This window comes from Falco rusticolus, chromosome 6 (assembly GCF_015220075.1).
Source record: "Falco rusticolus isolate bFalRus1 chromosome 6, bFalRus1.pri, whole genome shotgun sequence".
Classification (NCBI taxonomy): Eukaryota; Metazoa; Chordata; class Aves; order Falconiformes; family Falconidae; genus Falco; species Falco rusticolus.
This window is the reverse complement of record NC_051192.1, coordinates 33,229,536-33,253,702: the sequence shown is the minus strand read 5'-3', so window position 1 is coordinate 33,253,702 and position 24,167 is coordinate 33,229,536. Positions and strand designations below refer to the sequence as shown.

Here is a 24,167-nt window from a genome sequence, read left to right as displayed (position 1 = left end):
GTACATATGCTTCATGTTGCAAGAACAAGCTTTTATTCTCGCTCCGAGAGAAAGATTACTAGTAACTGTAATTTTCCTCTTACTTTACATTAAGAAAATTCTTTCTGCCATTTCACTCAAAGCAAGGTTCACAGCATGCTTGTTCCGTTTCATGCATAATTGTAGTTCATTTTTTCTTAATGCCACCTCTGTATACCACAAAACCACTAAAAGCCAAGAACCAAAGACTTTAAGCCATTGTATGCCTTTGTCTTACTTGGACAGAAAGAAAAAAACAACCATGAACACTTTAGCAATATAAAAAGGGTGCATACACAAATGATGTATATGGACTTTTGACCTCCAGGAACAGGTTGGTCAAAAAAGATGGGGGAATACATGTCATTTGTTACTGCTGAGAGAAGCATTACTGCTGAAAGAAGGTCAGTTGTTTACTGGTATTTCTTAGCCTGTTGTCGCAGTCTGTCTTTGAGTGAACTCAAAACACAGCTCTATTTTAGGAGATACTATACCACACATGCACAAAAAAAAAACAAAACAACCAAAACCAACCCAGAAGCTCCCATCTCCTTAGTCATGTTTCTAAAATACGATATTGCTGGAATTCTCTTTTAGAGGAGAGGCATAGGTATTAGTCAGGAGAACCTGTAACTTAAGCTGCATCCTTTCATCTTTAAAACGTACTAAAGTCTGTGAATAAAAGACAAAGCATCTGTAACAAGTTTCTGAATGCATAAATTCCTTTATTGAAAATATTGTGATAGCACTGCATTACATATATTCAATATTCATAGTTTCAAGGGTCACAGAATTTTGATTGAACAACAGTTTTGAATATAGACCACAGCGTTTAGATATGCTCTGACAAGGATAATATAATGGAGTCAGTTGTAAGTAGCAATAGTGAAGTGTACGTAAAATGTTGAACTTGGTTGTTTTGGGTTTGTTTGGGGTTTTTTTTAACTATTAAGTGGTCTGCTCTGCCACCATTTAAAAGAGCAAACAGTATTAGATATTCCTGGTATCTTCAAAGCATTATGCTGCTAGCAACTTCCAAAATATTTTACAGCGTTACCAGTAAGAACTTTTTTTATGGCTGTAGTAGAACACGTAGAAGGGAAGTGTGAAAAGCTCACATGCAGCGTGTTACAGGCTTACTGTATATAATAGCACTGGGGTTTAGATTGTGAAATTTCTGTGCAGGATTAAGATTTAGTAATGCTTTTGAAAGAAAATCACTTGGCTTTTTTTTCTTCTTCTTAATCTACTCAAAACGGGAAGAGCAGTAACTAAATTGAGTTGTACTTGTCAGTTAATACTATTCCAAAATTAGACTGTACTGTTTTAATGCATGGAAGCACACTACTGTTTCTAAAACCTGCTTTTCTCAGGACAATGACACGTTTGAGCCCAAGAGCAGGACAGCATCCTAATGTTGGTTGGGCCTGGACTGCGTAAACAAAACCGCAACTTAATGGGAAAGCAGAATTCCTTAGCAAACAGTGAAGATTGCCAGTCCTCTGTCAGTGTCTCCCTATTTACTGAAATTTTTATTTTGTAACATGGAGTATTCTCTCTTCAGCATTGCAGGGGGAAGGGGGAGAAGTATCTGATTATTTCATGAAAAGCAAAGAAAAATATTTAGTTGCCTGTCAAATCCTAAACCAGCCTGCTGCTTCAAGTCTTTTTCAGGAAGATCATGTATATAATTGCTAAGAAAAAAGAAGTGTTACACTAAGATAACCTGGCCTGTTAGGAAAATAGCATTCTTCTCTAAATCTTGATTGTATTTTCTCCTTAACAAATTATTAAATTTGTAGAGAAATGCTCATAAAAGCACAGTGGGTGGCTTATTTTGAATCACTTGGTGGTGATACAGAAAAACAATCCTCTCTTAGAAATGTCCTTCGTAAACAGTCTAGGGCAGATGCTCAGAGCATGCTGTCCCAATTCTGTTGACTGCAACAGAGCTGATACAGTCTATACCAGGTGGCAGTTTGCCCAGTGTCTCCATACACTGCCAAAATAATAATCTATTAACAGGGATGTGGCAGCAGAGTTAATAACAAGCACCATCTACCTTCTCCCTCATCTCAGAAAAAAAACCAGAACAGAATTATGCACTCAAGTGTTTCTGCCAGAAAACAAACCCTCTAATCAGGGTAAAATGAAACCCAAATCTCATTTACAAAATAAAAATATAAAAATTAACTTCAGAAATCAAATAAATTGATTCAGAATAACATCAATGCATAAGAAACCTACCTGAATAGTAATTATTTATCAAATTGATATTTGAAACATAAAAAGAAAAAACTCATAGCTAATAAAATTAAAAAAAAAATCTGCTATACAATAACAATAAATAAAAAGATTTTAAAAACATGTTCCCTTAAGTGCTGTGTACACTGATTTCTGATTCTTTTCCATGGCAAACAGTATGCTGTAGATTTTGGTAAAGTAACCTTTTATTTTTGGTTGGCATTTGTACATTGAACATAAATACACATGGAATGTACTAGATAGTTACAGATTTCCCACAGGATCTTTTTCACAGTTACAGAAAAAGTTTTCAACTTATACACCATGAATGTTTTCATAAGCCTCATATTTTTGATGGAGGAGCGTTGGAGGAGGAAGTAAAAAAACACTTCAGACTGACCTCTTACTGTTCTGTCTTACTGCCTCTCAAAACCAGCTCTGTTTTTTCTTGGGTTGCTTGGTTGGGGTGATTTTTTTTTTTTTTTTTTGCGTAGTCATGCTCTGGTACAAACTTCAGGAAAAAGCGTGTAACGTTTGAGGCAGCCTGCACCTTCTAGTCAGCTTTTAAGTGCCTAACGGATCCAGTCCTTAAGGCAGTCAGTATTTCACTCAAATGTCCATACTTCTACATCTTGTATTATGAAATCTTCTTTCTTAGATAAGATGTCATTATTGAAGGTGCTGCAGGAGTTGCTTCGCCCATGGTACAAATCTGCATCTAACCATAAGCCAAACCGGCCACTAAAAAGGAAACACACATCATATTTCAGGTTATATGTAATAGTAAAAATACTGGACGATGTAGAAACAACCAGAGGAGCGATACAGAGGACTCCAGGTAATTCTGAGGACATCTTAGACTGAATGTGAAAAGCTCAGTCCTGGCAAAGCGCTTGCCAATAAGCTCGCTGAGCAGTCCCTTCACTTTTGTTTGCACCAGCAAGCAGGGCAGAGTGCAGGACCAAGCACGTGCCCACGACCCCCCTGTGCTGTTTGGTTGTCTGCACCGCCAGCTGTGGCCGACACCAGGGCACAGATGTCAGGGTCCCTTCCTTGGCTGTCTGGATGTGGGCACGGCCCTTTCTGGTTCAGGAGAAGGAGGGATTTTTATACACTCCCGATGCAAACCATGTCCAATGTCCCACGGTGCAGCCTGCAGTCAGCTTTCGTTAGTCATATAGACTTAGCCCTTGATTTCATACCCACTGATCTTTGAAACTTAGGACCTGTTGTAAGTACTGTCTGTATCCCTGCCCCGTGCATCAACAGAATAACGACAATTTAATATGGACCACGTGAGAAACCTTAGAAGCTGATGGCAAAACTGCCATTAGAGATTATCTTCCAGTGGCAAACCTCTTCAGCAATGAGACATATATATACCCAAAACATCTGGTTTCTCCCTAGCTAAAAACCCCAACCCCACAACAAACCCTACTTGCCTCACTCTTTTCAAGCAATGGAAATTGCGCTGCGTCTATAGCAGAAATCAGATTGCTGAGGTTATCTGCCCTAAAGAGTTTAATAGAAGTTCAGTCATTTTACTAGTTTTTCTTGCAACTACCATTGCCCCTATTCTCATTAAAAAAAAAAAGAAAAAAAGAAAAAAAAAGCCACTTTATTTGAAAACCAAATAGTCACTCACCCTCCACCTCCGAGCTCCAGAGAGCTGGTGTCTCCGTTGATGAAATATGTGTTCTCTCCACTCCACTTGAATACCTAAGTAGTGGAATAAACCCCAAACATTTGGCCTGTAAGGATTCTTGTGTTCTAAAACTACTGGGGACTGACTCTTAGTAGGTATTTCTTGGTGTAGATTTATTTTATTTTTATTTTTTTCTTGAAAGGGAGGGGGAAGAGGTAATAGGTAGAAAGTAAAGGAAAAATACATATTTAGAACTATGAACAAGGCCCCCTAATCCTTTTTAAAATTCTGCTTGCATTTCTCAATCAACAGGCATTCTGTTAAAAAGGGACAATGTGTTCAATATTGAAAAATGCATAAGCCATGAACAATAAGGGGTATTTCAGTAGCACTTGTATCTCTGGTTTGTTGTCACTGTGATCCTAAACACATGTAAAACTTTACCCCGTTCATGATATCACTGCCTTCCAAGGCGAGTCTTTGACAGTCCCACTCCTCACTTCTCTCTCCCTGCTTCCCCCTTCAAGTCACTTAAAACCCTCTCCTCACCCTTACAGACTGTCCTCTCATCACTTCAGATAATATCAACCACTATTGCTTAAACTTAAAACATTGCATTGAAGCAACAAGTGATTACCTGCATCCATCAACAGCTGGCACATCTAAACTCAAATATGCACTCTTCATAAAAATCTCATATGTTTCAAAAGCACAACCCAAAAATCTTATTTAAGAAAGTGAACACCCACTTACCTTGAAATTTGGACTGAACGTGTATAGGAATGTTTCACCAGTGCCATAGTAATGGTCACTAAACTTGAAGGGATGTGTAGCATATGCTCCAAATATCTGTTAGAATAAACCAATTGAAGTAGTTGTGAGAACAGTGCAAAATTCAAGAGAAAAACCACCAAACATTTCAAAACGCTTTCTAAAGAACAACTGAGCTGCTGTTTCATGTTAGAAGAACCAACTAGTGAAGTACATCAAATGAGCAAGCACTCCTGCAAATCTTTTGTAACCTGCAAATTAAAAGCCAGATGACAACAATGGCAACAGGAACGCCGACTCTAGGAGCTACTGAAGTACCAGACCTCCACAGAGGCATCATTTGTGACAGCTTGTTAAATAAGATACCTACAGAAGATACTTCACGGGCACTATTAAAAGGAGCACTCATTGCAATTATAAAGCTGGGGGGTATTTTTATTAGTGCTGATGTACTTTCCTGCCTGTAAGTTTAGTTTAAGCAGCAGAAAATATAAAAGAAAACACCAGTATCTTACTTGGTATGATGTCACTTTATGGTATGACTAGCACTTTATAATGATTACTTTTTATAACGTTGCCCTTTCACTCCAACCCCCGCAGAACAAGCATTCCTTACCTGGTTGTCCATATCCTTGATGACAAGGAGAACTGGACTGTCGAGAGATGCCGATTTACGGTACAGAGTCTTCAGGCTAGTCCCATGCTCCAGTGTGCTGTATGCAAGCCGCCACGGATATCCCTGCACTCGTGCGGGCAAGCGCCGGGCAAGCTGGGCAACGAACAGGGGGAAATTGTTACATATTCAACAGGTTGAGTCACAGGTGGTACCACTGAGTACTCCCTTTCTGCAGGGGCTTGTGAGCCAAAAAATTGCTGTCAAGGGAGCAGCTGATGCCAGCTGCTTAACATCTCTGCCACATGCACGTGGCCTTGTACTCTGAGCCCAACAGTCTGCATTCACATCACCTGTGAAAGAGATTTCAAAACTGGCACCCCCTCTCTGAGCATCAAAAGAGTTGCCAGTCCTCAACATCACAACTCAGATCCCAAAATTGCAAAACATAAAAACAAGCTTTGCAGGTGAGCCAGTGCTGCAGCAAACAGGACCTTGCACAACATACTAAGTATTTTCCAAATTCTTAAAAAGCATTGGTATTGCCTCCAGAAGGAAAAATATCCCACACTCGGCAAAGAGAGCACCTAGCCATACCTGCTCTATGTGCATATTCTCCAGGAGAGCGCTGTGATGCTTTAAGACAGGCAAAGTATCATCATCATCATCTTCATAGTAACTGCAAACGCTCTTTCGTCGTTTGGCTTCTTCTACAGTAATGATCTGAGAAAGAGAACAAGCGTCCAACCTAAAGCATAGCTCTTACACTGTCAATCCTCTGTTGAAGTAAACTGATTTAAAACAACATACTCTCCAAGCTGTGACACTGCGGAGCAAAACCCACTACACGGGATGGTTATATCATGCACAGGCAGCCTTAACGAAATGGGGAAAATCTTAACAACTGTCAAGGTGTTTTTGAGACAGCATGGCCAGAATTTCTTCATGCCCTGGTGACCTCCCAGAGCTGTAGAGTTCTTTGGGATTAATAAATATTGAGGTAACTAGGTGACATCAAGTGGTTGGTTTCAGACATACCTGGTCCCATGTCAGAAGGCTAAAGTGCACCTACTTCTTCCAAGGCACATTATTTGCATCTGAACTAGATGTCTTGGTAGGAGTCTAAATGAGGAGGACACAGAAACTTCTTTGTTTTCTCTCATGCAGCTAGTGGAGTAAATTATTTTCTTAGCTGCTAATGCATGAGAAGATTTAAAAGTTTAAAATTTCACTTCTTTTTATTAGAACAGCATAATTTTTCTGGTTTTCTTTACTGACTCAGACATGGTTTTGTGTTTACAAACTGAAACAGAAAACATATAGGAAAGTAGTAAAAAAAAAGTAAATCAACTTGAACAGATATTTTAAAGTTCTGTCTTTTAGGAAATGTACTAAGCAAGATTTTGAGCATCCAGTTTACATAAGTTCTTGAAAATACTATTCTGAGAGTCAAGGTCAATGCAAATTATCAAACAGCTCTTTGGAAACTTCTATTTATTCCTTTGCTTAAGGCTTTATAAAGAAAGCACACTGTAATATTTTAAAAGGTGAGTCCTTATAGATATTTCTAACATCAAGTTTGAATTTAAATACTTCTAGAACGAAGCAAGGACATGTCTCCAGCAACTACAGGTAAGCCATACTACCTATAAATCTGGAAACAAAAAAGAGAACGCAAGTCCATATAGTTAATGCTTGTCTATAAAAGGACTGAGCAGTCTACAAGGTGCCGAGAGAGATGGGACAAACCCTGAACCCCACACAACATGGGCAACAAACAGGAGCCCAAACGTGGCACAGGACAGGAGCTCCCAAGCTGGCAGCACCCATGGTGCCCAGAGCTAATCGCAGAGGGGAGGACGCTGTGTTGCCCCTTGACAGCAGTGGTCCAGGTGCCCTGGCTCCCAACAAGCTGCTGCTGGGGTGCTTGCCCTCCCAGCTGGCACAGAGTATCACCTGGCACAGCTGGAAAGCTGCTAACCCTTCAGTGAAGCTTGGGGTGCTTAGTGAGTGACAGGAGCCTCAGCTCTGCATGGCACTGGGAGGTGAGATGAGGCACACTGTGACTGGCTGTGGGGCTTCAGGTGGGGCTCGGTTCCACCACGGCAAACAGGAAGAAACAGCAAGAGCTCTGAGATAGGACTGGTGAGAAAGGAAAGGGGAACCAAGGAGGCCCAGCCACAAAACATATGCAAAACCTTAAACTGCCTTCCTTCCATAAGCATATCACTGCAGAGGTCTTATCTTGGAGCAGGAACCCCTACATGTGGCTGCAGAGCACACCTGCACCACTGCCACGCACCTCCCTGCAAATATGGCTCCCAAACGACTTTCACATTACACGTGGATAAAGTTTTGCATAACTGCTCCGCGCTTTCACAATCACTGCTCGAACTTGCAGAAACTGTCAACATTTGAGACAATTGCCAAGAACTGCCTGCACACACCTGCCCCACAGGCGAGAAGGTAAATGCACTGGACTGACTCCAGGTGCAGACTGAACCGTACCCCAAAGCACAGAAGAAACTTTTCATGAAGACCATGGCTGGTGAGGAGTTTGCTGTGAGTAGGACAAAGCCCTAATACCGTCAGTCACACCTAGCATCTCCAGTGCGATGTAACACAGCTGCTGCATGCACTCACATCCAGCCTGCGTTCACTTGCAGACACTTGGAGCAGAGCCCGGGGCAGCCACCCTGAGCTGGGAATCTGGGCACTGACACTCCAGTGCACACAGTGGGGTTAGGAAAAGAGAAAAGGGCAGGACCACAGAGCAAAATCTAGCCTGCGGAACTAGTGTTGCTATGTGCCCCTGTGCACCCATATAAAGTACAAGTATTCCTGCCGGTGATACTGCAAGAGCGGCACATCTGCACCCTACCCCTCTGGCCCAGGCTCGGTGGGATCCGGTTCTGGGCCTTCTCAGAGTGCAGAGGATCCTGTGCTGGAAAATTTTTCATATGGCAAATTTCAGGGAAGGTTTGTACTGCAAAATTAAGATAATTTAAAAACAAACAAGCAAGCAAACAAACCGTTAAAGAAAAAAAACTACTTTTTTTTTTAATGAACATATTTTTTATCATAAATCAAAAGTACCTAACTCCTCTTTCAAAGGCTGTTCTCTAGGAATAGTCTCCCCCAGGACAGCAGGGGGGCTATCACAGCAAATCAACCAGTAACAAGTATCTGTAGCAAAATGCGACCAAACTCACAGACATCGGCAACCACCGAAAACCTATTAATGCAGTTTAAGTTGCAAACTGACTCCAAAGACAGACAAGCCCCACTCTTCAATGTATAGATACCTCCTCAGTCTCTAACTGAAGCGTGTATTTGAATGAAGTTCAGTGTCAACAACTGCAAAAAACCAGGGATCTGCAAGATCAGATATTTACAGACCACACAAAAGCAGAAACAGACAAAAAGAATCAACCACTACAGTAACTGGATCTACAAAATCTTTTAAAGATTTTATGGGACTGAGAAAGCAAGCTACCTGGGGTGGAAATATCCTGTTACAATTCATTTAAGTGGAGAGAACGTTTTTTACTAGCACAGAAGTGTCATATCATTCATGCAGTTCAAATAGGGACACAGTTCAACATACCTCCACAAAAGGTTCCCCCTGGTCAGGTCTGGCACAGTAAAGAATGCGAATATTCAAAGGCATTTGTTTGCCTTTCATCATCTACCTGCTTATTTTGCAGTATCCACTGTAATTCCCTGTTCTAGTGGCAAGAGCTCTTGCCCACAAGCGTAACAGACTACTATTGCCCATGGCACGTTGTGACAGAATTGCTTATATGCTTCTCTACAATCACACTTTCTGTTTCCCCACAATGGAAAGTGAAACTTTCACAGTAATCATGCCCAAATTTGGACTTTCCATAGAGATTTCCTGGCAGACCTACTTTAAATTTGTAAAGCCTGAATATATTACAAATAAGAGAGACACACCATTAGAAGCAGTTTCCAGCTAATTCTTCTCCCAGTACATATTTAGATAAAACCATAACAGACAAGTTCCCAGTGTGGCCAGATCTCTCCCACCTCTGTTCTTTGGATCACTGGTCCTCCTCTTTCATTTTGGTTTGATGAAAATGGTATGCAAATAACAACTGAACAGTGAAATCTAGTGCAATAGATGACTGCACTCAGCTCTGAGCAAAACAAGGAATGAAGACTTTTTTTTTTTTTCCATCTTGCAGTTCACAAAGCACCAACATTAAGAAACTATGAAACTGCAAAAATAAAAGCTATTCGGGATTAGAGGTCATGTTGCTACATTTCAAATTACAAGCCCCACTCCTGAGCTCTGCTTTTGAACAGGACAACATACTTTGAAGATAGAAATGCTGGGGGGCGGGGGGGAAAGCAAGCAGTAGAATTGTTTAAGAAGTTTATGTTTACGACAACTTATCAGAGCACTTTTTAAATCACCATCCAGATACTTCCCACTTAAGGATTCTTTAATTTTTTTTTAATTTATCCCATATCCTTAGCACAGCAAGTGCTTCAGCATTCAGAAATAACCATTAAAAATGCATGCAAGCTTATTTCCCTTAGAAACTACACTTTGTATGCCTAAGGGACAGATAACACACACAGGCATGCCAGGTTGTTAAAACAGATTGCAAAAGCCTCCATATGAAAAAGCCAAAGTTCGAGGATAAAACCTATCTATCTTACAACTAATACTCAAACAGTATTACTGCGTGTGCCTGAGAAGCAGGGGTCTGGGACATCACCACATACCAATCCATTTCAACCAGCACACAGGAGTCTGTTACTTTTAGCATATAAATACAATACAAATTTAGCAACACTGACAACATATACCTGTATAGTTTTGTAAAAGGCTAACATCACATAACCAAAATGTTTACATAACTTCTGCTGGTTACACACCAGAGAGCTCCCAGCTGTTTGCCTGCTCTTTCTAGGGAGAGAAGAAAGGAGAACTGAAGGAATAGAAGTACATTTGTGAGATAGATACAGGCCTTGAGGAGTCTTCTGTAACACTTGCTGCTTCATATAAAGAAACAGCATAAAAACAATCAAAAAAGAAGTGCTGAGCTTCTTAACAGAGGATGCACATTTGATATGCACATGCTTCACGTAAAGGCAGAAAGCACTCACCTCCCAGCTTTTAGTAGTGGGCTCACTGAAGAAGTTGTCTATCATGTCAAGCTCCTCCTTTTCTACCACAACAAAACCTTGCTCTTTGGCATCTTTCCCATATACTTCTGGTGACCACTGAACAAAAAACGTGTACAAGTGATCCACCCTGTAAAAAGAAGAGAAGGAGACAACTATGACAAAGATGGGGCAACCACGCAAAGAGGATACCCACCACACAAGGCAATAGCTCCCTCCACCTGGCAGCCTGAAGCACTTCAGGGTTTCTCTACTTTCACTCCCCACAATACATTTTTCTCCTCCCTTTGCTATACACACAAAGCATTATGGTAAAGTAAGCGGCTTGTCCAGTCCCACAGAATTAATGTTAAGAAGTCAAATTGATTGGTATTAGGTGATACTCACAAAAGTTAAGCCCACAAAAACCCTCACTTAGTTTAATCTCCTGCATAAAACAAGCCGTAAGAGATTAACAGTAAAGTCTACATGACATTTCTAGATGCTCTTTAAAAGTTATAGAGGCTAACCATGAAACAATTCTTCATTCCACTAGCATAATGAAAACAAGCAGTTACTGATGGCTCTGCTAATGCTACAGCTCCAGCACTGTGTGCACTTCCATAAACATAGTCAGCTCTCAATCACTGTCTTCAAAGAGATGTTCTCTGATAACATCCATAACAAACAGTGAAACGATTTTTGAAGAAGGAATTTATGTAGTACATTAAAATTAAAATGAACACATGCAATTTCAAACAGGAACATGACAGTGGATCCACTGTACAAGAAGCTGAATTACCAGCAGGGAATAATAATAATAAAAAAAAAAAAATCAAACCCTAACTAAAGAGGGCAGATAGACAGTAAGCACTTATGACACTGGATCCTTCTCCAGTTATTCACCAGGAAGTTTTGTCCAGCAATTCCTTGATCAACACAAAACAAGAAAAATCTTAGAGAAATTCAGACATTTTCCCCCTATATTTCAAGTTACTTCTATTTATATGTCTGCACAAATAATCTTAAAACACAATTTCAGCAGTGGGATTCTGTTTAGGGCCACTAGTATAATTGCAGAAAGTTTTCCAATCAAGCCTAGGTTTTTTGTTCTACACTCCTACAAACAAGGGCTGCCGTCTGATGTCAGTTCTCACTACGTAAATGTACAGCCCTGTAACTGTTGCCCGCTCATGATAGCTACAGTAATTCGCAGTCGAAGTGAGATATTTGGATGGGCTTGACTCACTATGGCCTCAAGAAATTTGGATCCAATTTCCACTACCCTCAGAAAGAATAAAAGATTGACTTTGCTTGATCATGAAATGTCCTCTTAATCATGACAGAGGAACAAATTAGCACTGCCATCAGTTTTGACTCTTCTCCTCTCCACATTCACAAACACTTCTGTGGTACATGGCTAACAGATGTTCTATGAGTTTAAAATTTTTTTATCACCTAAGAGCTGTACCTGTGAAACACTTTTAATATATACAACCAAATACGGTTTTAGTACAATTGTCCTAAATTTGCAAACACCCAACACCAGCTCCTTCATCAAGGCAGCTAATGCTGATATTAAAATAAAATTTTAGCTGCTGCTCATTCCTCTGCAGCACCACACACAGAGTAGAGATCAAGGTTTTGGGATAGTTCTTGCCAATAATTGCCTGGAAAAGGCTAAAAAAGGGTCACACTCCCATTGCCAAGAGCTCCCTCCTCCTTTGTAAGAAGCCACATGACTGCTTACAAGTTTGCATAGATCTAAACCCAATGAACTATAGAAGGAACTTCTAAAAGCTGTAGCATCTCATTTTAGTCAAGATCTTTTCTTCTAACTGCAGTTTTCCCACATCAATAGGCGCCACTCAGCATGCCCCACTCCGTTCGCCCACAGAGGCTTCAGAAAGAGCAGTACAATCATCTCTTTGCTAACTAATGTGAGTTTTAACTGAAAAAGGCATTTAACTTGACCACTGTGCATTTTATGTGCAGTAGTCCTAGTCTGGAAAGCTATCTACTTATTTCCTACAAATCCTTATGAAAGAACAATAAAACTAGTGGTTGCTGCTGTCTGGCTAACATCAGTTTGAAAGCACATTCATGCAGGTGGGTAGAGGAGAGCAGCACACTCATCTCAGAACCACAGAATATATCTAGGTTGTAAGGCACCTCTGGATATCACCTAGGCCAACTTATGTTCATAGCAGAGCTAACTTCCGAGTTAGAGGAGGTTGCACAGTCTTGTCCATTTGCAGTTGTGAAGATCTCCGAAGAGATTCCACAACCTCTCCATGCAACCTGTTCCATGCCTAACCTGTCCCATGTTTTGTTTCTCTTCTATCTTATCACAATTTCCTCTGATGCATGCACGTACATTCTGAGAAGTGTCTAGCACCATCCTACTTTTTTTTTTCCTCTTCTCCCTTTTTTTTGTGTTCAAAAGGAAGAAGGGAATAACCACCACAGCTGCTGGCTGTGCTCTTCCTTACAAGGGGCAGGAAAAAGCGAAGTTTGCGTTACTGCAAAGGCATATCACTGACTTACATTGAGTTTGCTCTCAACCTCCCCAGCTCCTTTTCTGCAGAGCTACTCCCCAGGCCACCCATCCCAGACTGTACCAGCGCAGGGACAGCTCCACCCCAGGCACACAACTTCGCATTTGCCTCTTCTGAACTTTCTGACATTTCTGTCAGCCTATTCCTCTGGGCTGAGGTCCCTCTGAACATCAGCCCTGTCCTCCAATGTATAAGCACTCCCCAAATTTGTCCCCCAAAATGACAGAGGTGTGTTTTCTCCCAGTGCTTGTGTCACTGGTGAAGGCCTTCAGTACCAATCCCTAAGGAATACTACTTGCACCTGGCTACCACTCCGACTAGCTATCAATGCTTTGAGCCCAAAGGTCCAGTCAGTTTTTCACCCACCTGGTAGTCTACCTGTCCAGGTCACCTCTCCAATTTGGCTGTAAGGACACTATGGGAGATTGTGTTGAAAACCTTACTAAGGTCAAGGTAAAACAACGATCCCCTGCTCTCTCCTTGCTCACTGAGCTAGCAGTCTCAAACAGAAAAGTTATCTGGTTGGTAGAAAAACAATTTGCCCTTTGCAAATCTGATAGCCATTTCTGATCACTTCTTGCCCTCCATGAGCTTGGAAACAGTGTCCGTAAGAACTTGTTTCATAATTTTACCAAGAACTGAGGTGAAGTTGACTTGCCCTGTGCTCCCACAGATCCTCCTCGATTTTTCTGAAGATGGTTGCAGATTTGCCTTTCCAATTACTAAGGATCTTCCCCAATGATCATAACCTTTCAAAGGATGATAGAAAGCAGCCTTGCAACAAGATAAACCAACTTCCTCAGTACACTCAGAACATTTCCTGTCAAGCCCCTCAGACCTGTATACGCTCAGTTTATTTGAAGTAGTCCATAACTAAGTTTTCCTTTTGGACAACAGACAGATGCTAAATAAATCCAGACACTCCAGATTTAAGGAGCAGCAGCATAAAATAAGGAACAGGTGAATGCAGAAGTGAGGTCATTCTGAAAGGGGATGCAGAGCATCCCTTTGTTGTTAATAAAATTATAACCTTATGTTATTGTGGTAATTCCCAGCTACCAAATCGAAGAACCTTGAGGCAATTTTTAAATTGAAAAACCACTGCTTGAGGAACTCTTTTACAGCCAACTTGACAGCTGCGAGGAAATTTATCCTAGAACTCAATAGCTGTTTTGGTGATCACGCGCTTATGGGTGTGTCATGCACTAACAGAGAAACATCAATAAAATGTGAAGTGCTTCAAAATGAACAACTTCAGAAACCTGAAATTAATAATTCCAGAAAGAATTATTCAAAAGGAAAAGGTAACAGGAAACTTTTTTTTTAAAAAAAAACAAACTAGGAGAGAGAAATCGAAAATGAAAGATGGGACACTGATTAAAAAGGGACTCCCCCAGATTAAAAGGAAAGTGAATATGTTTACAAATATGTTCATAGTAACACAAATGCAGAGGGCACAAAACAAATGTAAAAGGAAAAGTTCACAGTGAAGGATATACATTCACTAAAACACTGATTTTTGATAGTACAAAACATGACACAAAGATCATGACAGCAAAGTGACAGAATCAGTGTAAGACAAAAGCTTTGTGGAGTATTTATGCCACCACATTGCTTAGTAAACTGGGCAAAATCAGCTGTGTGTGAATGCATCCAAACAGAGCAGCACATGCTGAAGAACTGTGAGCAGAGGCCGTGCGTGCAGGATGGTACTTTACTCTTGGCAGAATGACCCTAGAGACCTGGGATAATAGCTCTGAATTTTGGAGCAATTGCTCTGCACCAACACACTGATGACAATACTTGGTATGATCTTTGAATGTACCAAGAAAGTAACATTCAGCAGAAGGAATGAGATTGTGTTTAGTTTGGCGTTTGACACCAAATACTCTGCTCATCTCTGGTGCATCATTCCAAAGTCATGCTCAAGTGTTGCAGCTTCGTGACACAAAACCAACTGCTGTACAGCAAGATGCAAAAAGAGCTGTTTAGCTTGCAGGAGTGATACCCTGTGATAGCCTATGTTAAGAGGAACTGAATCCTGGTAATACAGACACAACGACAACCAGAGACCAGAAAACAGAAATAGTAAAGTAGGTATATAGTGCACTGAAAAAGAGCAAAGGCAATTATCAATAAAATACATCAGACAACTTATCAAGTTACAGTTGATTCTTGAGGGGGAACCATAATTGCTTTTTCTTCTAAGAGATATACTTTAATTTAGGAGGTCCCAAACTGCCATCATCACCACCACCACCACCATTTCTGTTGATAATGTAACAATATCTGACTTTTTTTGAGGGCAGAGGCAAACTAGTTTCCCATAAATTAATGTCCTCAGGTCAGTAACAGCTGGGAGGGGGGCTAGTTCCACATCTGTGTGTTTGGGTAGTGTGGGAGGGTTTGTGTACCCTGTGGTACACGTACAAAGGCTCTAAGTCCAACCACAGCTCCTGGCTTAGTAATAGGAATTAATTCTGAGTCTTACAACTTCATTCTAAACATGCCTTACTAGATGATGATCCTTCATGAATCTTATGAGGGCTAAGGCATTGTAAGCATTCATATGCTTATATAAGCCTATATGAGCCCTCATTACAAGATATAAACTACAAACAGGTTTTCATAGGTTTCATCTGCATAATTTGATTTCTTATTTATCAGGGGTCTAGAAGGACTCTATTTATAGAAGGCTAATTCAAAAGGAGTCTAAATCTAAGCTTTATGCTACCTATTCCATGAACAGGAACATGGAAGACTGACCCTTCAGCATCAGGACCATCTTAATCATCATCTCTTTATGCAAAGTCCTGCATAAGCACATGGAAGCATCACGTAGGTATTGACTCCAGCTAGTTGTGCTACAAGCTCTTCCAGATCTCAGCTTCAACTGTACTAACTACAGGGTGTTAGTATCTAGTGCATAATAGGAGTCACAATCACCCAACATCTTGCTCTACAAAAGGAAACCCCACAGAAAGCGCTAACAAACCCCAAACCAAAGCTTACCCAACTCCCCAAACCAACAAAACCAACAAAGAAATCAATGGGGTGGGAAGATAAGACAGAAAAAGGGAAGTGAGGCTCAACCGCTGTTACTTTTCCTCCTTGAAAATCTGCCTGTTCTCAAAATGGAAACTTCCAAAAAAGCAGATGCACTCTCAGCAGCATGATCTCAGTGCAATGTCTTTTACATCAACATCAATGCAAATTATGTGTACATAAACCAAGCCCATCTGACAAATTTATATTATAGATAACCAATGAGATTTAATTCTTGACTGAGGAACTAGTCAATGCTAAAATGAGGAAGTTATTTGTTACAACACATGTTTATAAACAAAGAAATTCTGCATTACTATCTCTGTCCCTTGAGGAACAAGACCTTGAGGAAATCTGCAACATACTGACCTACTACTACTCCTCAAAATCCACTAGGGTGGAAAATCTACATACCATTCAAACATAAATCCATGTAGTAAAAGCATGCACAGACTTACCCTCTAATACTGTAAGCTATACCCATTGCAAGACTTCTCAGCAAAAGAATAAATCTATTAGTCTCCAAAAGCACAAGTGCCTTTCTGCTTAGCTGAACCTGACAAGAAGCTGCCCCAGACTGAGTCATCTTTATATAAACAACTCAAGATGCCCATCTTCCCCATTACGTGCTAAGGTGAGCACTGCTGTGATCAAGGAGGCAGAGCAAGGCAGCCCTATAGTCACTGATTAACTCAGCTGCACTGTGCATGTCATGGGGTGATGCACACCAGGACATTCTCAGCACCTGGGAAGTCACATAGGAAGAGAGACGACCTACAACAGCCACAACAGGCAAACACTTAAGACTTATTGACAGCCTTTTTTGAACAGCATCAGCCTAACAGCCTTCTCTCTGTATTAATAATGTTTCCAAGGGTTTCCATTTAAAAAAAAAAATTAAAAAACCACAAAGTTTTAAAAGATAAATACATCCCTCTCCCAGTGCAGGTTTCCTGCAGCCTGCCACAGCTAGGAAAGCAGCAGCAGTCTGCAGATGGAAGAGGAGCTCTGCTGGGAACGGTGGGTTATGGGGCCCAAGCTGAAAATGGAGACATTTTCGGAACTGATGACACAACCTGTTTTAACAACACTAATAGACCATGGAAAAATGTAATTAAATATAAATCAGAGGAAAACTTAACTTACGCAGTGATTATAGGCATGCACATCATTTTTTTCACAACCTCAATCCAGGTTTGGTTGGTTTGTTGTTTGGTGTTTTGTTGTGGTTGCTTTTTTTTTTTTTTTAATTACTACAAAATGTTAAAACGCTGCACAAGCTACTGAGACTGCACTGGACAAAGTGTTTTATTTATGCTGCTTTATGGACAAAGAGATTAGAGTGTTATTATTGATAATTTCATACATGAATATAAATTGGATTCCAAATGTTTTTAAGCTTAATAAATTATTCTGATACACTGGTCAAAAATACCTTACAAAGCTATCCCAAACAACCTATTGCCCATGACACCCTCCAGACGCCACAGTGATAATTATATACTATACAATACTGGTGCAAGAATATCATTAGCCAGTAGGAAGCAATGTATTTTGCTTTGGGAAGGCATCTGAGAGTTTGGAGGAAACACTGACGTGCTGGGCAAAGGCATATCTTGCATTAATATGAAGGAGTGGGTTTTGCATTTAATTTTTGGCCCAAGTTCTGCAAGATCTTTTATACACCTCTGCGGTGTTAAAATAGGTGTGCATGAACAGCATCACAGTGACCCACTCTTCCACTACGTCCACAGTAATTTTGGTGAAGATCTGAACAGTAGCCCCGACATCAAAGATCTGGTCTGTCAGCCAGCATGGCCAAGTGCCGATGCAACAGCTCACTGCAGAAATTACTTTTTCCTCATTCTGAAGACTGAAGTATAAATCAGGTGTCAATACTTCAGTTTATATATGGGTTAAGTCCCTTTACTATTCAGAAAAATTTCTGCTCATAAAAAGACAAGTAGAGAAGCTGTTTTCCAAGTTTGTTTTAAGAAGCTTACTAGATTTACCTGTTGCAGAGCAGTGATCAGAGATGACCTTAGTTCAGCTCAGCGGCTTTATTCGGCATTACACTATCCCCAAAGCAATAACTGACCTTGTGTTATATTACAGCATCACTCCAACTTCTTGAAGTATTTACTCGCACTTCAACCTAGAATCTTCTGAACCCACCCTTTTGCAATCCCTGAGGAGCCAAGGACTGGGTTCAACAGATAGCAAGCAAACCAAAGCTAACTTCAGCTACACTCCTGATGGCCACATTCCAGCTGGATTAAACCTCTCCCTCTCCTCCCCTGGGTCAGCAACTTTCACACTACTGGTCTGCTCAAAACACTAATTCCTAAAATACAAGAAATTAACACTTAAATCAACACACACTCTCTACACATTTGAAAATAAAATTAAATAATCTGGAGAATTATTTTTAGAAAAGAAAATATTGACTGCCTCTTAAAGAGACAGCTCTGAGAGACATCACAAGTTCAGATTCTTCCTTCCTCATACCTAACTCACCAGACGTGTGATCACCAGTTTCCCTATTTTGGTTTGTCAACAGACTGGAGAATTGCTCTGGCTGCCTTCTAGCAAGAGAAGGACCATGGATTTGATTCCTCACAGCCAGTGAAAATTCTTGGGTGATTTATATGGAAAATCACAGGCCTTCACTTTTTTTTCCTTTGCTGTAGTACTATTTATGCATATACATCTCCAGGCACATAACACCTTTAAATGGATTTTATTGTGAAGGAAGGGACATTTTGAAGGCATAAATGCCCCACTCATTCAGCTAGGGGTGTCTCCCTTTTCCACTTGATGCCCTTTGCTCATGTGATACGCCTAGTCTTTTAGCACTGGCACCTTAGTGGATTCTTTGCCTCTCTTGCCACTGCTCCCCTTTTCCACTTTCCCTCACTTCGTAGACTACAGCTGATCATCCCTGTGTCTTTATCTTACGTTAGGTGCACATATATCCTATTTTATCTTCAAAGTGGCACCTGATCCATTCTTCCTTCCCACTGGGAGCCATATTATACTAGCAACAAGCACTGCTTTATCTCTCTGGCATGCAGCGAAACAAGGGCACCTCTCTCCTCATCTCAGCATCCTTGCTGTATTTCACACCTTGGACCACAGAGAAAAGTCAGATTCAACTCTAGGAAACACTACACATTAAAAAAAAAAAAAAAAGCACAAACATGTTTTCGTGCTAGGCATTGCAGCTTACCTTTCTCGAGGAACAGCAAACCAGTACTCTGGTTGCTTTATCTTTTTACTGTACTGTTGAGACATGGTGGTGCTCTGAGATGCAAAGGACTTTCTCATGGGTTTGCCTACTTTAATGCACAGAAACATTGGAGGAGTCTTGCTCTTCTCCTCTTTTGAAGGAAGCATATCTGAATGAGAGACAAAAGAAACGGGCTGCTTACAGGGAAGTACAGGTACTGTAGCTGATAAAACATTGTCACAACGATTAATCATCTTGTACAAAGGAATATTGTGAGACACCATACACAGAATTACACCTGACATGCCATTCAATGGTTTAATAAATCCTTTTTCATCCTGAACTGTGGCCATTTATTCCCATTTCATGACAGTCTGTTACCCTCCTCAGCTGTACAGCTATGTACACAATAGCCCTGTAAAACAAACTAGTAAGATGATCAGGCTGGGTGCAAACTGCAACATGAAGCAGGCAAGTAAAGGGGACAATGTTTGACTGGGTCCAGGAAACCCATCCAGTCGAAGGGTAACCCTGCACACACATGCACAAAGCCCAGTGAGTTCCTCAACTCCAACAGTAAGCCAGCCACACAAAGCCCTTTTGTCTGCACAAGACAGGGTCAAGCAGAAGAGCGGGTTAGAGTTCCTTAAATTGCTAATGTGACACAAAAATTGCTTATTAAACTACAGCCTCAATCACACCAAAGTTGCCTCATTAGTTTCAGGAGTACTCCTACAGCCAGTTTTTCCTCCCCCTCTCCCAATGAGAGCAACCACCCAATACAACTAGCAAGATATAAACCCTTGCAAAAGAAAAAAATAGTAATTTTAAGAGCAACTGTTTTTAAAATAAAGACTTCCACTCTAATCATCCCCCACCACCCGATACGAATCAGGGGTATGTCCATTTCATTAAACTACCAGGAGAGAAGCATCAGCATTCCAGGATGGATTAGTGCTTAGAGGCACTGGGCTGTAGCAGAGAGAGTAATATGTGTACACGCTATCTAAACCGAGATTTCATTTTGTTATATGCTTTCCAATAACTGTCTGAATTTTATTTATGATAACACAGTGACCAATCAGGACAAAATGATCAGTCAATAAGACACTATATTCCTATTTATCACTTCTTTAAGGGTTTCCATAGCATGAAAGACACTAGACATGCAAATAGCGTCAAGAATAGTTTGGTACCCCCCTTTACAGCAACGTACAACTACTTTGGATACTATCAGAAATCCAGCCATGGACTTCACTGAAGCAATGAAAGTTACCAATACGGAGTGACAATTCCCAGGCCAAGAAGTGACCCTGTCAGAATTGCAACTGGGTGACATTTCACTGTCCTTCGTAAAGCCAGTAAACAGAGGTGAAGATTATGTAACAGTGATCACTCAATATGGAAAGAGCACACAAGCTACTTATCAAACTAGGAGCTTAGGGAATTTAAAGGGTTTTTTTTTCTTCTAAATAGCAGATAATATAAAAATATAATGTGTAAGAGGAAAAAATAGACCAGGTACTATAGAAAGAGACAATTTTTAGAGCAGAAGACTATCAATTCAGAGGTTACCGTCATAATGCTGTCCAAGTCTCAGAGGAAACAAGGATAACCAGAGACCTACCTTCAATTGGCACTTGAATTTTCTGCAGCAGCCACAGTCTGATTTCTGATTGATTGTCTAACTGCGTTTCTTGACAGGTCTTGTCTATAGCTGGTACTAACGAAGAGTCCACAGACTCTTTCAGATTCTTTTCCTCTGCTGCTGCTGAGCTGAGTTCTAATGAAGGTGCTTTCCTTTCAACACAGCAGGAATCAAGCTCCATACTTTTAACTGTATGGACTTCCTTAGCTTGGGACTTTGAAAAGCTAAGTGTAAGGTCTATGCCAACTGCTTTATTGTTTTCACCTTTCTGGATTTCAGCCTTGTGTAAGTCTTCAGATGACTGAGACCCATTCCCATCTTTATTGAGGTAAAATTCAATAAGTTTATCTTTCTCTAGCTCTTTCTTAGTGTCCAATGCAGTCTCCACCTTACCTGTTGGGGAACTGACACATTTGTTTACTTCTGGAATAACATCTTGCTTTTCACACAGCTCTAAGTCTAAGTCAGCTTTAGGTTCAACACTGTCCTTTTTTTCCAAGGAATCAACTGTCAAGTGCTCCTGGGCTTCTGTAGTGGGTTTGGTTACCTGCTGCTTAGTTCTCCCCAACTCCCTGGGGTCAGCCAGCAAGCCTTCCATTACTGAGATTTTCCTGTCCAACCCTCTATCCATACGAGATGACATCTTTTCCACCTTAATGAAGTCATTCTCTCCTTCTCCCAAAAGGGATTTTTCTTTGGTTTTGATATCTGAAGCATTTTTTTCCCCAGAAGGCTCCTTGGCACATGGATCCACAGCAAACTTTTCCAAACATTCAGTGGCAGTGATGTTGTTGGAAAACTCCAGTGACTTTGATTTGATTGAGCCTGTACTCTCAGATGACTGAAGAACTTCAAAATCAGCAGACTTTTCCTTATCTGAAGGCTTTATCTGTTTGGCACCAAAAGCAATGGATGGATCCCCATTCTGCTGCCTCTTTTCCTTGCTAAGGGATTTGAATTTGCTGAAAGGATTGATATCTTTCTCAGATGATAGGTCTTCCCATTCTCCTGGCCTGTACAGAGGACAAAGATCCTTTGGTATGTCACTGTCAGGGAAAATGATGGATGTACATAGGATGTTAAAAGCAAAATGGAAACAGAAAAAAAAAAAACAGGAACAGAAAAACTAAATAATGTACCAACTTAACTTAGGCTCTGAAACTCAACAAAAAATTACTTTCTCCAAAATAAACATACACCAGTGGAAATAAGTGATTTTAAAGAAAATAGAGAAATATGTGGAAAGGATAATACTGAAATAAAATGAGTAAATCACTTGGTAGAATATGCCAGATGGGTGAAGAAATGGTACACATGTAATAACAACGTGCAAGTCATCAGAAGTTCAGTAACCGAAAAACCACAGAACATGTATTTAGCTGCTGGAATGTCATTCATACTATGTTAATATTGTTTATTTCCCACACCTGAAAATGAGTCAACTTCGACAACCATCCATGCTTCCCTAGTCATTACAAATGTATTTTTGAGAACACCACAAATTGGAGATAAGCCTTACCCTGTTTGAACATGTTTACTGCAAAACAGTAACAGGCAGAGTTGGGCTTTTTTCCTTTTCTTTTTCTCCATTACTTAAATCTACTGTTTGAATGCAGACATTCCCAGAGATTTCTTTTTAAAGCAGGACAATCATGAAACATTTCAAAATGCAAAATTCTTAAAAATTTAACAGCATAGAACTCCAGCTCTTCATTGCTGCTAAGAAGTCTGAGGTGAATGAGAATACAAGATTCTCATAGTTTAAAACTTACAAAGAAATTATTAAACACTCTAGTAATGAGCATAACAAATATCTGGAAAGTTTTTCTTGAAATGAGAAAACTGAGGGAAGTAGATGAATTTCACTGATCAAACAGGTGTTCACCTGTAAGAACAAAACTTTGCTTAGAACTAATACATAAGCAGTGCCTTGACTACACATAAACAAAAATAGCCCACCCCAGAAAGTCTATTGTGTATTATAAATGATAACTATTAATGCATTTCTAGTTTTGAAGTGGAAGCATTCCACAGCCTGGTATTTCTCCAAGTCCTGAAGATGGCAGTTAATGTGCTGTTATCTTCAAAAGTTTTAAATATTACTCTCTGAACATTCCTGGTAACACAACTAATCATCCAAACCTAGCTCTCTTCACTTCCACTGAAATAACCCTAGAGATGGGTCAGTGCAAGAGCCCAACCATGGCATGCCACCAACGCTTTTAATTACTGGTTTTTTTAATGATCCCCTTTGCACTTTGGTTCTCATATTCATGACCCATTTCTCTTTAGTGCCACCGAAGTGTTCTAAAAAGGAAGAACAGCATATGTGAATCATTCCTTTGCTGGCACTTTCCTCCTGCTTTTTTTTATTCTGCTGCATTAAGACTCTTCCCTTTCATTCACCTCCTCTCCTTTTCCACCACCCTTACTGAAAATCTGTAAACGTAAGTTCAGGGAAGAACACTCCTTACGATGGCAACGCATCTTTAATCTTCATGTGAGAGATGTCATTGTAGAGAGCTATTGAGACAACCTCCTCCATGGGGCAGATGAGCCCATATTCTTCACAGCCATTCTCAATTACCAGAGGATCAGACTTATGTGGGTCAAACATGATATTGTTTGGAGTTACTATCATGACTCCTCCAACTACACCCTAAAACAGGAGAAGGAAGAGTTAGCACATCACTTATCATTTGGTATTAGATTTTAGGCTACTATCCTAAAAAGAAAAAAACCTCTCCTCTGCCTCTTTATTCCCCATCACACAATGTTTGCTAACAAAACATCTTGGTTTCAAATTGCATTGTCAGACATTGTAAGGAGAGCAAAGGGAAAAATTCTATTCTAGATGAAGCCACCTTCATTTGATACATGAATTTATATGCAACCAGCACACAGGAAGGCAGTCTTACTCATGGAAACATCAAGGTTACCATGCTAAGCTACATCACAGGTCCCCTTGACTTGATCTGGTCTCCTAAAGATACATGCAAAAAGCTTCTATATATAGGGAACCAATTTGAAACAGCTTCTCCCCAATCTAGAAGCAGCTTCTACCACGATCCAAGCATGTTTTGCACAGCTTTAGATAACATCTCATTCTTCAAAACATGCTCTAGCAATGGATTCGATAAGAGGGTGCATCAGCCATTATTCAGCATCCAACCCCTGGCAACAGACTATTTTTCAACGTCTACAAAGGAGATTTCCAATGTCTCGCTCCTGCACCCTTTCTTCCAGACAAGCTACAGAAT

General features: G+C 40.4%; 1 protein-coding gene across 10 annotated transcripts in view; it reads right to left on the bottom strand.

Moving 5' to 3' along the window:
* Window positions 1–722: 722 nt before the first annotated feature.
* The window catches only part of NCOA7 (nuclear receptor coactivator 7), a 100,586-nt gene continuing 77,141 nt past the window's right edge, over window positions 723–24,167 (bottom strand). For 5 of the 10 annotated variants that reach the window (XM_037391386.1, XM_037391384.1, XM_037391383.1 and 2 more), the window contains 9 exons: window positions 23,382–23,566; window positions 20,887–21,953; window positions 19,260–19,428; window positions 10,431–10,578; window positions 5,889–6,014; window positions 5,295–5,447; window positions 4,661–4,756; window positions 3,908–3,981; window positions 2,868–3,003 (listed from right to left, as the gene is read on the bottom strand). In XM_037391386.1, coding sequence (XP_037247283.1) covers window positions 2,868–3,003; window positions 3,908–3,981; window positions 4,661–4,756; window positions 5,295–5,447; window positions 5,889–6,014; window positions 10,431–10,578; window positions 19,260–19,428; window positions 20,887–21,953; window positions 23,382–23,566 — 2,154 coding nt within the window. The other 5 variants (XM_037391382.1, XM_037391388.1, XM_037391389.1 and 2 more) reach the window with 4 other exon arrangements.